Here is a 13,206-nt window from a genome sequence, read left to right as displayed (position 1 = left end):
AGTTTGTGTGTAGGGTACAGTTAGTGGCATTATTCTGATATGACCGAATTAACTTCATTAGCACAAAGTTAACCGGTAGTGGGTAACAGTGACTACATGTTATTCACCTGATTTATATTATTTTTATCACTTTTGTGCCTGCTTGTCTGTTGTCAAGACAACTATTGAAAAACAAGCATGGGTGGGTACTCTAGTTGCGATGCTGACATTTTAATGGTGCGGCACTACAGTCATTACGGTTAATAAAACCCATCATTTGATTGGCGCTAGTACGTGGTAGGAAATCAACTTGCCAGACCACCATTGGTAAAATATATATCCCTGTTCATCTATTGGTCCGCGTTGAGTTACCGTATGTCTACTAAAATATGGTCTTAACTGTCACCAGGGTACAAATCCAATGCCAAAAATAAACCGGGGTACGCTGGTGTGAAAACCCATGCACTCCCATTTAGAACAGTCAGTTAGCTAACGGTAGCTAGCTACAACACTAACGGGAGTTCTGCAAATCGAGTATCACGGTTTCTATTGGAATGCAACGTCAGTTAGCTATCTAATAGATTTTCTTCGTTTAACAGCCAACAAACAGTTTCCATCGAACGCATATACACTTCAATCTCTTGCTAGTTAGCGAGTTTGGATTTCCCCGGAAGTGAGGTGGCCACTTGGAGGAGCAAGCCAAAGATAAACACGTATCGGAGACTCAGGCGTCTTTGGGGCTGGGGTGTAAATGTTAGTAAAATAGACAGCGAAATGCTTGAAGGGAAAAGTAATTGGACGTAATATAGTTGAGGGACTTGATACATCTTGTAATCATAGTGAACGCCCCAATCAAAGCGTTGGAACAAGCTCAACAAGTGCATTCCGTGACAAAAACGACATCGAATCCGTGAGTAGCTAACGTTAGCTAGCTGTCTAGCTGTCCATATTAGTTTCGCACTGCAGTGACATTACTGTACAGCTAACTACTAAAATAGCTGGCTATGCAGAGAAAGAGCAGCCAAGCTAGCTGTCCCTTCCAGCCCAGATTAGCTAACACATCCCCTCAGCTATAACATTGCATTGTTAACTAGCTAGGTATTGGCTGTCTTGTTAGCTATCTTATTAACTTGTCATCCGATACATTTACCTAGCTTGGTAGATTAAGTATGGCATATCAACAATGCAGTTTTAGTTTGAACGAAATTAAGGCTTGATTAAATTGAGTGAAGATCTCAATCTAGACTCAACAAAAATGTAAACGCAACATGTAAAGTGTTGGTCCCATGTTTCATGAGCAAAAATGAAAGATCCCAGAAATGTTTCATACACACTAAAGCTTATTTCTATGAAATTCTGCGCAAATTTGTTTACATCCCTGTTCCTGAGCATTTCTCCTATGCCAAGATAATATATCCACCTGACAGGTGTGGCATATCAAGAAGCTAAACAGCATGATCATTACACAGACCCCCCCCCCCCCCCAGTACCCTGCTGCTACTCGCTGTTTTATTATCTATGTATAGTCACTTCACCCCTACCTACATGTACAAATGACCTCAACTAACCTGTACCCTGTACACTGGCTCCGGACGGGTACCCCCTGTATATAGCCTCGTTATTGTTATTTTATTGTTACTTTTTATAATTTTTTACATTAGTTTATTTGGTAAATATTTGTTAAACTCTTGAACTGCGCGGTTGGTTAAGGGCTTGTAAGTAAGCATTTCACTGTAAGGTCAACAATTGTTGTATTCGGCACGTGACAAAATTAGATTTTGCTGGGGACAATAAAAGGCCACTCTAAAATGTGCAGTTTTGTCACACAACAAAATGCCACAGATGTCTCAAGTTTTGAGGGAGCGTACAATTGGCATGCTGACTGCAGGAATGTCCACCAGAGCTGTTGCCAGAGAATTTAATGTTAATTTCTCTACCATAAGCCTCCAACGTTGTTTTAGAGAATTTGACAGTACATCCAACCGGCCTCACAACAGCAGACCACATGTATGGTGTCGTGTGGGTGAGCGGTTTGCTGATGTCAATGTTGTGAACTGAGTGCCCCATGGTGGCGGTGGGGTAGTATGGGCAGGCATAAGCTACGGAAAGCGAACACAATTGCATTTTATCGATGGCAATTTGAAATGCACAGATATACCGTGACGAGATCTTACGGCCCATTGTTGTGCCATTCATCTGCCACCATCACCTCATGTTTCAGGATAATGCACAGCCAGCCCCATGTCGCAAGGATCTGTACACAATTCATGGAAGCTGAAAATTGTTTCAATTGACTTATTTCCTTGTATGAACTAACTTTGTAAAATCTTCGAAATTGTAGCATGTTGCGTTTTTATATTTTTGTACAGTTCAAACATTGCTCTGTTTACACTTGCCCCTAGGCAGCTGTCAACATACATGTATTTATTCAGTGACTATTACTTGTTAGTTAGCTATCTAGTGAGCTATAAGGAAGAAATTGGATTATGCAACAGCCAGGATTATGAAAAGACAATATCCTAACCTGCTCTACATTCTGATTGTTGTTCTACCACACCGCTGTAGATACTGCCTACACATGGTGCGTGCAGCCCTGGTGACTGCCACCAGTCTGGCTCTGACTGGCGCTGTGATTGCCCATGCCTACTTGCTCAAACACCAGTTCTACCCCACTGTGGTCTACCTCACCAAGAGTAGCCCCAGTATGGCAGTGAGTACACAGTAGTTCTCTACATTCCCCTGTTTGATATGTTTATCAGATGTATGGTCTGTAACGTGGCTTTCCCTCCCTCTCCTCTTTGTGTCAGGTGTTGTACATCCAGGCGTTTGTGTTGGTGTTTCTGTTGGGAAAGTTCATGCGTAAAGTCTTCTTCGGACAGCTGAGAGCTGCAGAGATGGAGGTATGGACCAATTTAAATGGTATTTCAGTGTTTGTTTACTCCTGCTTGGTTTATTAGATTACCAGATCTGTATTTCTCAACAACTGACACTGGACTTCAATGTAATGCTGTTGTTGCTTAGGCCTGTGATGCAACCATCATACCCTCTACTCATTCCTGAGCTGTGTTGTCTTGGTTACACATCCACCATATTTGTTAGACTGATGCTGGAAAGGAAAATCTGAAAACAAAATGTCAAAGCCAGTACAGGTTGGGTCAGTATGATAGTGTAAAAAGCTTATCACTAAGATTCAACTTCCTCTTCCTTCAGCATCTGATAGAGCGATCCTGGTATGCTGTCACAGAGACGTGTCTGGCCTTTACCGTGTTCAGGGACGACTTCTCTCCCCGCTTCGTTGCCCTATTCACCCTGCTGCTCTTCATCAAGTGCTTCCACTGGCTGGCTGAGGACAGGGTGGACTTTGTGAGAGGCTGTTACATGTTAAACACATTTGTATAGATATTTCACATAGTTCAGACATTTTCGTTACTTTACAAGAAACATGTTTACCATCTATAAAGTGACAATGAATGTGAAAGGAAAGCATGTGTCTTGTCTGTTCTGATGGTATTTTCCCACCTTCTCACTCAGATGGAGAGAAGTCCTAATATATCCTGGGTCTTCCACTTCAGGGTGCTCTGTGAGTATGGGTTATATCTCTTCAAGGTGTTAAAGGCCCACCCAGTGATATACAGTATCTTTGTAATGGGCCATTCACTGGTTTACAGTACAGTATGGGTTATACTGTCTTTTAATAGACCCTACAGTGTATATCAGTACTGTAATTATTACTACTTATTGGAGTGTTACTGATTTAGTCACAGCTATGTGAAACTGGTGTTTTTAGTACCAAGTGTGTTTCTTAAAATAAAGCTATATGCAAATATATCAGACTGATGCACCTGGTGCACACCAGTAAAACAACACATCGACATTGTAGCTTGATAATGCAACTGGCATATCTGGGCAAGAACGTCTAGGCCTGTACTAGTGTGTTCAGTCAAAATGACTGGGAGGAATGGACAGATTATCTAAATCATTGTGTCTCTCTCACACAGCTCTGATGGTGTTGCTGGCAATCCTGGACTTCCTGTTTGTCAACCATGCCTGTCACAGTATCATCACACGAGGGGCCTCTGTCCAACTAGTCTTTGGATTTGAGGTTTGTTAAACTATAAATTGTCATTTTCTGAATCTGTCATGTGACACTTTATTCCTATATGCCTGCTATATATATATATATATATATATATATATATATATACACACTGCTCAAACAAATAAAGGGAACACTTAAACAACACAATGTAACTCCAAGTCAATCACACTTCTGTGAAATCAAACTGTCCACTTAGGAAGCAACACTGATTGACAATAAATTTCACATGCTGTTGTGCAAATGGAATAGACAAAAGGTGGAAATTATAGGCAATTAGCAAGACACCCCCAATAAAGGAGTGGTTCTGCAGGTGGTGACCACAGACCACTTCTCAGTTCCTATGCTTCCTGGCTGATGTTTTGGTCACTTTTGAATGCTGGCGGTGCTTTCACTCTAGTGGTAGCATGAGACGGAGTCTACAACCCACACAAGTGGCTCAGGTAGTGCAGCTCATCCAGGATGGCACATCAATGCGAGCTGTGGCAAGAAGGTTTGCTGTGTCTGTCAGCGTAGTGTCCAGAGCATGGAGGCGCTACCAGGAGACAGGCCAGTACATCAGGAGACGTGGAGGAGGCCGTAGGAGGGCAACAACCCAGCAGCAGGACCGCTACCTCCGCCTTTGTGCAAGGAGGAGCACTGCCAGAGCCCTGCAAAATGACCTCCAGCAGGCCACAAATGTGCATGTGTCTGCTCAAACGGTCAGAAACAGACTCCATGAGGGTGGTATGAGGGCTCGACGTCCACAGGTGGGGGTTGTGCTTACAGCCCAACACCGTGCAGGACGTTTGGCATTTGCCAGAGAACACCAAGATTGGCAAATTCGCCTCTGGCGCCCTGTGCTCTTCACAGATGAAAGCAGATTCACACTGAGCACATGAGCACATGTGACAGACGTGACAGAGTCTGGAGACGCCGTGGAGAACGTTCTGCTGCCTGCAACATCCTCCAGCATGACCGGTTTGGCGGTGGGTCAGTCATGGTGTGGGGTGGCATTTCTTTGTGGTGCCGCACAGCCCTCCATGTGCTCGCCAGAGGTAGCCTGACTGCCATTAGGTACCGAGATGAGATCCTCAGACCCCTTGTGAGACCATATGCTGACACATGCACATTTGTGGCCTGCTGGAGGTCATTTTGCAGGGCTCTGGCAGTGCTCCTCCTTGCACAAAGGCGGAGGAAGCGGTCCTGCTGCTGGGTTGTTGCCCTCCTACGGCCTCCTCCACGTCTCCTGATATACTGGCCTGTCTCCTGGTAGCGCCTCCATGCTCTGGACACTACGCTGACAGACACAGCAAACCTTCTTGCCACAGCTCGCATTGATGTGCCATCCTGGATGAGCTGCACTACCTGAGCCACTTGTGTGGGTTGTAGACTCCGTCTCATGCTACCACTAGAGTGAAAGCACCACCAGCATTCAAAAGTGACCAAAACATCAGCCAGGAAGCATAGGAACTGAGAAGTGGTCTGTGGTCACCACCTGCAGAACCACTCCTTTATTGGGGGTGTCTTGCTAATTGCCTATAATTTCCACCTTTTGTCTATTCCATTTGCACAACAGCATGTGAAATTTATTGTCAATCAGTGTTGCTTCCTAAGTGGACAGTTTGATTTCACAGAAGTGTGATTGACTTGGAGTTACATTGTGTTGTTTAAGTGTTCCCTTTATTTTTTTGAGCAGTGTATTAGTAATTTTCATGGTCTTGATGAATCAAAGCAGTTGGTTATACTTCAGCACAGTTCTCAGAATAATAACACTGTTGTTGTTTAGTATGCCATCCTGATGACAATGGTGCTCACCACCTTCATCAAGTACACCCTCCACACTGTTCACCTCCAGAGTGACAACCCCTGGGACAACAAAGCAGTCTACATGCTCTACACCGAGCTCTTCACTGGTATGACACCTATATCGCTAAAGAGATGCTCTTCACTGGTATGACACCTATATCGCTAAAGAGATGCTCTTCACTGGTATGACACCTATATCGCTAAAGAGATGCTCTTCACTGGTATGACACCTATATCGCTAAAGAGATGCTCTTCACTGGTATGATACCTATATCACTAAATATACTCTTCACTGGTATGATACCTATATCACTAAAGATGCTCTTCACTGGTATGATACCTATATCACTAAATATACTCTTCACTGGTATGATACCTATATAGCTAAAGAGATGCTCTTCACTGGTATGATACCTTTATCGCTAAAGAGATGCTTTAAAGGTCCAGTTTCTTGGGTCCACATTGAGCTTCGTTAATTCACATTAAGCCACATTTCTTAGAATGAAAAGCATGTTCATTGAGCATGTTTTTGTCCAAGACTAGGCTTGTTTTGGGTCCAGGAAACTGGTCATATATAATATAACATTCCACTTCAGTAAAAAATCTCTCCACTCTTCCCTCCCAGGTTTCATCAAGGTCCTCCTGTACATGGCTTTCATGACCATCATGATAAAGGTTCACACCTTCCCCCTATTCGCCATCCGGCCCATGTACCTGGCTATGAGGTGAGCAACACCGCTACTCTAAACTCTAGATTAAAGATACCGTTCTAGAATTCTTAGACCTGGAAGCCAGGGCTCTCTGAAGACTCCATTTGTTACCCGGCCAACTGATTGTCTTCTCTATCGTTTTGTTGTTATTAGAGACAGACGTAACCATTAGAACACTTGAATTTCTGGATTCTGTCCTCTGTTCTTTAGGCAGTTCAAGAAAGCAGTAACAGATGCCATAATGTCGCGGCGAGCCATCCGCAACATGAATACACTGTGAGTGTGCAATGCATCTGGGTTTTGTTTGTTTGTTATTTTGGGTATCCACAATGGAGAAAAAAAAAAAGTTCCTCTTACCATATTCATCATTTTAGGATGGAAAAACATTGACTAAACATCAGTGGACTAGTCCATGGTCAATGAACTCTATGTGTATCTCTGCAGTTACCCAGATGCTACTCCTGAAGATCTGCTGGCTTCAGACAACGTGTGTATCATCTGTCGTGAAGAGATGGTGACTGGAGCCAAGAAACTTCCTTGCAACCATATCTTCCACTCTAGGTATTTTATGGATACATCTACGCTATACTTATTTTAGACAAAGGTATCAGAAAGTAGAAAATAAGATAACATTTTTGATATTTGACTTGTCATTTTTGTCCCATTTATTGTTTTGGCTGGTCCTGTTAGTTTTCTGCTGTTTTTGTCACCAACTCTGTGTAGCTAACTAACCTTTTCCTTCATTTTGTATCCCAGTTGCCTTCGCTCCTGGTTCCAGAGACAGCAGACGTGTCCTACATGTCGTATGGATGTCCTCCGGGCCTCTAACCCCAATCAGCCCCCCACCCCAGCCCCTGCCCAGCCCCCTGCCCCAGCAGCACCCGCCAACGCCCCTGTCCCTGGACCACCTGGGAACGGTGGGTAGCACCACACAGAGCAACACGTCAAATATCGCAATGGCTTCATCTGCACTGATAGTTAAACTGGAACAGGTTAAATATTTAGATATCTGATAGTAACCTAGTAGAAGTTTCATGAAGTTACTATATATCTGATAGGAACCTAGTAATAAGCTCAGCAAAAAATGAAACGTCCTCTCACTGTCAACTGCGTTTATTTTCAGCAAACTTAACATGTGTAGATATTTGTATGAACATATCAAGATTCAACAACTGAGACATGAACTGAACAAGTTTCACAGAAATTGAATAATGTGTCCCTGAACAAAGGGGGGTTCAAAATCAAAAGTAACAGTCAGTATCTGGTGTGGCCACCAGCTGCATTAAGTACTGCAGTGCATCTCCAGATTTGCCAGTTCTTGCTCTGAGATGTTAGCCCACTCTTCCACCAAGGCACCTGCAAGTTCACTGACATTTCTGGGGGGATTGGCCCTAGCCCTCACCCTCCAATCCAACAGGTCCCAGACGTGCTCAATGGGATTGAGATCTGGGCTCTTCGCTGGCCATGGCAGAACACTGACATTCCTGTCTTGCAGGAAATCACGCACAGAACGAGCAGTATGGCTGGTGGCATTGTCATGCTGGAGGGTCATGTCAGGATGAGCCTGCAGGAAGGGTACCACATGAGGGAAGAGGATGTCTTCCCTGTAATGCACAGCGTTGAGATTGCCTGCAATGACAACAAGCTCAGTCCGATGATGCTGTGACACACCGCCCCAGACCATGACGGACCCTCCACCTCCAAATCGATCCCGCTCCAGAGTACAGGCCTCGGTGTAATGCTCATTCCTTCGACGATAAACGCAAATCCGACCATCACCCCTGGTGAGACAAAACCGCGACTCGTCAGTGAAGAGCACTTTTTGCCAGTCCTGTCTGGTCCAGCGACGGTGGGTTTGTGCCCATAGGCGACGTTGTTGCCGGTGATGTCTGGTGAGGACCTGCCTTACAACAGGCCTACAAGCCCTCAGTCGAGCCTCTCTCAGCCTATTGCGGACAGTCTGAGCGCTGATGGAGGGATTGTGCGTTCCTGGTGTAACTCGGGCAGTTGTTGTTGCCATCCTGTACCTGTCCCGCAGGTGTGATGTACCAATCCTGTGCAGGTGTTGTTACACGTGGTCTGCCATTGCAAGGACGATCAGCTGTCCATCCTGTCTCCCTGTAGTGCTGTCATAGGCGTCTCACAGTACGGACATTGCAATTTATTGCCCTGGACACATCTGCAGTCCTCATGCCTCCTTGCAGCATGCGGAAGGAACGTTCACGCAGATGAGCAGGGACCCTGGGCATCTTTCTTTTGGTGTTTTTCAGAGTCAGTAGAAAGGCCTCTTTAGTGTCCCAAGTTTTCATAACTGTGACCTGTAATTGCCTACCGTCTGTAAGCTGTTAGTGTCTTAACAACCGTTCCACAGGTGCATGTTCATTAATTGTTTATGGTTCATTGAACAAGCATGGGAAACAGTGTTTAAACCCTTTACAATGAAGATCTGTGAAGTTATTTGTATTTTTACGAATTATCTTTGAAAGACAGGATCCTGAAAAGGGGACGTTTCTTTTTTTTTCTGAGTTTAGTTTCATGAAGTTACTAGACACCTGATAGAAACCCAGTAATAGTTTCATGAAGTTACTAGCTGTAAACTGGGTTGACTCCCTTGTCTCATCTAGTTGGCCCTGGAATGATGCCCCACTTCCCCCCAGGGCTGTTTCCTTTCTGGGGCCCCTTCCCTGGAGCGGCCCCCCCTGCTGGTGCTCCTGGCGCCCCAGGAGCCACAGAGGTCCCTGGGGCCACAGAGGCAGCTCAGACTCAGGGAGCTGGTGAGTCTCATTTCTACTCTCTGGTACTTAGGCATCTGTCAAATTGTCAGTCTTATCTTTTCTGAATGGGAGGGTAGACGCAGACCAATCTTCACATTCTAGTCAATTAGAGGTTTCCCTGACCTAGATGACGAAAATGGCCCGTTCAATAGAGAATGCTTTTTGGTCCAGGACTAGACTTTCTCTGGGTCTGGAAGACCAGCCCTAAAGTGTCTCTCCTAATATTCTGTGAACATTGAAGTCATAATTTCTCCTTGTGTGAATCAGGCACGGGTCAGTCCACTGGGGCCAGTACAGTCGGTGCTGCTCCTGCTCCAGGAGGCCCTATGCCTGGGTTCCCCTTCCCCTCCTTCCCACCCCCCCCGTTCCCCTCACCTCCATGGCTGACTATGCCACCACCTCCACCGTTTGGTAAGATCTGGATTCATTCCTACTTACTCCTTCACTTAAAAAGGAAGCCTCCATCATGAAAATAGTATTGTAGATGGGACACAATTTTCAACATTTCTAGCAACAGTTTTCTTATTTACCCTGTTGCCGAGGGAGGGCTAAGATGTTCACAAATCTGTATTAAGGCTGGCATCTTGAATAACCTTGTTATGCTGTGTGTTCTGTCCCAGTGTCATCCATGCCCCCTCCTCCCCCGGCCCTGTCCACCATGTCAGAGGCTGAGCTGAGGGAGCTGGAGCAGGAGGGCCGTAGAGGCCTGGAGGCCAGACTGCAGTGTCTCCACAACATCCACACTCTACTGGACGCTGCCATGCTCAACATCCACCATTACCTCACTACCGTCGCCACGCTCACGTAATGATGCCTTGTTTTCATTTTTATGTGGGTCAACATTCCCCCTTATTGTTTAGCATATGATTATCATACTGCTCCTTTGCTCCTCAGTCCTCCTCAGTCAGAAACCAGCAGCGCTGCTGGCGAGGCCAGTGGATCATCTCCTCCCTCCACTAGTGCAGAAACCCAGGAGAATGACTCTCAGAGCAGTACAGGTAAGTCCTCCTATTGACTGACTGATATTGTGAAGTGAACATGAATCATTTTATAGGAATCCGGACTAGCTGTTAGTGGGATTTTGAAGCGGTATGTTTTACACTGTAGACACATTTTCTCACTTTTGTTTCGCTCCTCTGTCTCTTACTCTCCAGCCGCTGAACCTGAAGCTGTGAATGGGGCCACAGGTTTCTCCCAGCCAGACTCTACCACGTTGGGCGACAGTGAAGACAAGCGCGATGAAGAGGAAGGAGATGGAGAGGAAGTCGGCGACGACGGAGAGCCCAACCCTTCAGAGCTGAGGCGCCGTCGTCTCCGCAAACTCGAGACCACACCCCCTCCTCCTGACCACTGATACATGCCTACTGATGCATTCTGGGAACTGACTTATCAATCAATACATTATTGATTACCAATCAATAATAAGAGATGTATTTTATTTTTCTCTTTTTCCCCTCCTGGCTCTGTGTTTTGTGCTGTTTAAACTCACAGCCAAGAGAGAGGAAGAAGGATCAACTGTTGTTCCACAACCTTTTTGTTGTTGGAACATATTAAAAACAAGATTTATTTTCTTTTTCAACTGCCTGACATCTTATGATCCATATGCAGGTGTTTTGTTCCACCACTCTTCACCCAATACTGAGGAGTGATATTCAAACACACAGACCGAACTTCTTCAAATACAGACCTGACCGGAGATCGGTATTATTCAAATGCGGACCAGACTTCTTCAAATGCAGACCGGACCTCAGACCTGATTTCTTTAAATAGACCTGACCTGACTTCTTCAAATGCAGACCGGACCTCAGACCTGACTTCTTCAAATACAGACCTGATCTAAGAGCTGACTTCTTGGTCAGTGACAACAAAGTGGACAGTGTTTTAAATCTCAGATCACTGCTATTTCTCCTTCTACCGTGGAGTCAATCCAACTGTGAGAGGTTGCTTTTTCTTCGTCACTGTAAAATGGATCCCCCTTACTGTCCTGCTTGTCAGACCGTGTTACAGGGAGGTCTGACCCTTTTTGGGTTAAAGGAAGCGATGTCTGAAATGGGCCCCCTATTCCCTATGTAGTGCATAGGTCTCTGGTAGTGCACTATCTAGGGAATAGGGTGTAGCCATAGTGTCCTGAGTGATGGAGGTTATACTTTTTGTTTTTGTAATTTCTGATTTCTCAAGATTTTGCTGCGGGCGGGGTTATTATAACTTAATAGGAAAGTGGGTTGATTTAACCTGTACATACTGTAAAGTTTTACTAGGATGATCTGTACATACTGCAGAATAAACCATTGAAATGAAATGTTGCTGTTGTCAGAGCTCACGTCATGTCTTTGTTGGGGTGTACTACATCGACGGGTTCACTATCAGGAGCTGAATATTCATCTCTGCTATCTAGGAAAGACAGACCAACACAAACTACTCAACTGGTGGCAAACCTATCGCCTCTTGTGTTTCCTCTTCGTTTTTCACATTTACTATAGTGGTAGTGTAGGGGCTCTTCAATCAATCCATAGCATTGACAATTTGCTCTACAGCGCTAGTGACAATTAAAGGCAATGTTCCTGGAGTCCCAGAGTCTGCATTCACGGTAAACGCTGCATATGTCAGCTCAATAGGAAATTACCTTTAATTTGAAGGCGATGGCTCCGCGATGTGAATTGAATCCAGCCCTAAACTGAGGAAAGGAGCACCAACCTAGAATAAATGAATTTTTGTTTACATGTGTTGAGACGCATTATACTGAACTAAAATATACATGCAACAATTGAGTTAAAGGAAATCAGTCAATAGAAATGAATGTCCTAATCTATGTATTTCACATGACTGGGCAAGAGCACAGCCATAAAATGACATGAGGCAATTTATGGCAGAGAAATAAAAATTCTGACAGCTCTGGTGGACATTCCTCAAGTCAGCATGCCAATTTAAATCAAATTGTATTGCACGCTCCCTCAGAGACATCTGTGGCATTGTGTTGTGACAAAATGGCACATTTTAGAGTGGCCCTTGATTGTTCACCAGCACAAGGTGCACCTGCGTAATGATCATACTGTTTAACCAGCTTCTTGATATGCTGGAATATCTTGGCAAAAGGAAAATGCTCACTAAACAAAATGTGCACAAAATTAGAAATAAGCTTTTCATTCGTATGGAACATTTCTGGGATCTTTTATTTCAGCTCATAAAAACACAAGAACAAATCTTTACATGTTGTGCTTTTTTGTTCAGTGTAATCACACATGTACACAATCTGAGTATATTCTGTTTAGCTATGAAGCCCCTAGAAAATTCCCTTATAAAATGGATGTTGGTGAGAAGGAAGAGGTATTTGGTCCATAACTGCTAAAACGACAGGCGATATCTGATTAAATAAGTTAGTTTACTTCAATGTACAATCACATAAAATGACAAACTAATCTGTTGTCTGCATTACTTATGGAAGTGGTCAGTGCCTGTAAGCTAGACGGCAAGTAGGAAACAATACCTTTACAAAATAATGACATTTAGTCCCGTCAGAAAAGTTGAAAATAAACTTTCTATAATGGAATGAATATAGCCTGAGTGTCAGTGTTTGTCCTCTTGCCACCTCCGTTGACATGACATTGACTGACAAGGAGTTGACATGAAATAGCACAGAGACTGCAATCAAGCTAATGAATACACAGGTCAGAGGACATACACATTGTGACCAATCATAGGAATTAAACGAGGCTCCGTTGGAGATGTCGGTCATCAGTTGATCAATTAAAAAAAAAGGTGCATAGTTACTCTATTTAGTGACGAGTTTGTGTGTGCAAAAACACAATCAATTGGAATGAGGTATTGCTGTCTGCAGTTGGAAGTGGTCAAAGCCAATTTA

The 13,206-nt window shown here is 44.3% G+C and overlaps 1 protein-coding gene across 2 annotated transcripts; it reads left to right on the top strand.

The window, feature by feature from the left end:
- Nucleotides 1-439: 439 nt before the first annotated feature.
- Nucleotides 440-11,650, top strand: syvn1 (synovial apoptosis inhibitor 1, synoviolin). Of its 2 annotated transcripts, none has more exons than XM_038993445.1 (16): nucleotides 440-889; nucleotides 2,545-2,689; nucleotides 2,787-2,879; nucleotides 3,190-3,342; nucleotides 3,511-3,559; nucleotides 3,978-4,081; nucleotides 5,844-5,970; nucleotides 6,489-6,588; nucleotides 6,784-6,849; nucleotides 7,018-7,134; nucleotides 7,330-7,490; nucleotides 9,231-9,347; nucleotides 9,615-9,758; nucleotides 9,968-10,151; nucleotides 10,242-10,345; nucleotides 10,502-11,650. In XM_038993445.1, exons 2-16 carry the CDS (start codon nucleotides 2,558-2,560, stop codon nucleotides 10,699-10,701), a joined length of 1,851 nt encoding a protein of 616 aa, XP_038849373.1. In that variant the 5' UTR covers nucleotides 440-889; nucleotides 2,545-2,557; the 3' UTR covers nucleotides 10,702-11,650. The 2 variants fall into 2 exon arrangements, with proteins under 2 accessions (XP_038849373.1, XP_038849372.1); XM_038993444.1 differs by having other exon boundaries at nucleotides 441-889; nucleotides 9,198-9,347.
- Nucleotides 11,651-13,206: the final 1,556 nt, after the last annotated feature.

The sequence above is a fragment of the Salvelinus namaycush genome, chromosome 5, assembly GCF_016432855.1.
Source record: "Salvelinus namaycush isolate Seneca chromosome 5, SaNama_1.0, whole genome shotgun sequence".
Lineage (NCBI taxonomy): Eukaryota > Metazoa > Chordata > Actinopteri > Salmoniformes > Salmonidae > Salvelinus > Salvelinus namaycush.
The sequence above is the reverse complement of the archived record's forward strand: the minus strand, read 5'-3'. Positions and strand labels throughout refer to the sequence as shown.

What these genes read in the sequence shown, in the direction of transcription:
- syvn1 (XM_038993444.1), top strand. Translation starts at nt 2,558, where the DNA reads ATGGTGCGTGCAGCCCTGGTGACTGCCACCAGTCTGGCTCTGACTGGC. An exon ending in AACCATATCTTCCACTCTAG is followed by an intron (nt 7,135 to 7,329) that starts GTATTTTATGGA and finishes TTTGTATCCCAG; the next exon opens with TTGCCTTCGCTCCTGGTTCC. An exon ending in ACTACCGTCGCCACGCTCAC is followed by an intron (nt 10,152 to 10,241) that starts GTAATGATGCCT and finishes TTTGCTCCTCAG; the next exon opens with TCCTCCTCAGTCAGAAACCA.